The sequence below is a fragment of the Lycorma delicatula genome, chromosome 10 (genome assembly GCF_047948215.1).
Source record: "Lycorma delicatula isolate Av1 chromosome 10, ASM4794821v1, whole genome shotgun sequence".
NCBI lineage: Eukaryota > Metazoa > Arthropoda > Insecta > Hemiptera > Fulgoridae > Lycorma > Lycorma delicatula.
The window spans coordinates 73509266-73510340 of record NC_134464.1 but is presented as its reverse complement, the minus strand read 5'-3'; the positions used below and the strand labels follow the sequence as shown (position 1 = coordinate 73510340).

At 31.3% G+C, this 1075-nt stretch overlaps 1 protein-coding gene across 1 annotated transcript; it reads left to right on the top strand.

The window, feature by feature from the left end:
- The first annotated feature begins 227 nt into the window (after positions 1–227).
- On the top strand, positions 228–635 carry LOC142330886 (uncharacterized). The gene has a single exon (XM_075376354.1). It carries the CDS (start codon positions 228–230, stop codon positions 633–635), a length of 408 nt encoding a protein of 135 aa, XP_075232469.1.
- The last annotated feature ends 440 nt before the right edge of the window (positions 636–1075 follow it).

Below are 1075 nucleotides of genomic sequence, written 5' to 3'. Positions count from 1 at the left end.
ATAATTTTTAAATGTTTGTGGAGCCTGAACACGATATGTGTATAGATGAAAGTATTTTTCCTTTTTTAGGAAGAATTTTTTTCAGTCAGTACCTTAAGGGTAAAAGACACAAGTACGGTATCAAAATATTTAAATTATGCGTGAAAGACGTTTATACTCTGTCATATAATGTATACTTTGGTAAAGAGAGAGTAGTAAAAGAAGGGCTTATGTCAGAAAATATTGTCATGGAGTTAGCAGAACCATACCTGAATTGTGGTCGAACATTATTTACAGACAATTTTTATTCCAGTGTTCAGCTTGCTGAGAAATTATTAGACAATGGAACACATCTGGTTGGCACACTTCGAAATAATAGGAAATTTAATCCAGCTGAAGTAATCAATAAGAAACTTCATCGAAGAGAATGTGTTGCTAGTAAAAACAGTAATGGTGTAGTTGTACTTAAGTGGAAAGACAGGAGAGACATTTTAATGGTTACTGCAAAACATACAAACATATTGGTAGTGACTAATCGCAAAACTGAAGTTTTGAAACCTGCAGCAGTAGTGGATTATAACCGGCGGAAATCATACGTAGATTTATCTGATCGATTGCGATCTTACTCCAATCCTTTAAGGAGGTCCATTAAATAGTACAGAAAAATTATTTTTGATTTGCTTCTGACAACTTCAGTGGTAAATACTGTAAGTATTTAAAGTGACAGGTAGAAAAATGAACATCATTACATTTAAAGAGGAACTTGTAAAAGCAATGTTTGTGCCTTCAATCATTGAAACAGTTAGTCAGTCTCACGTGTTTACAAAAACAAAAAATGGAAGATGCAAGCCATGTTATAAAAAAAAAGTTATCACTCTTGGAAGAAATCTCGCTCAAAAAACTCAAAAAAAGTTAATACTATGTGTGTAAGTTTTGGTTTTCATATGTATGGAGTTTTTTTTTAAAAACATACTGTTAAGTGTAAATGAATGCATTGTTTGTAAACGGTAAATGTTTTTTGTAAATAGTTTATTAACACTAATAATTAATTTGACACTAATTGAAATTAGTGTCAAAAATCACCTATCAGACCCAA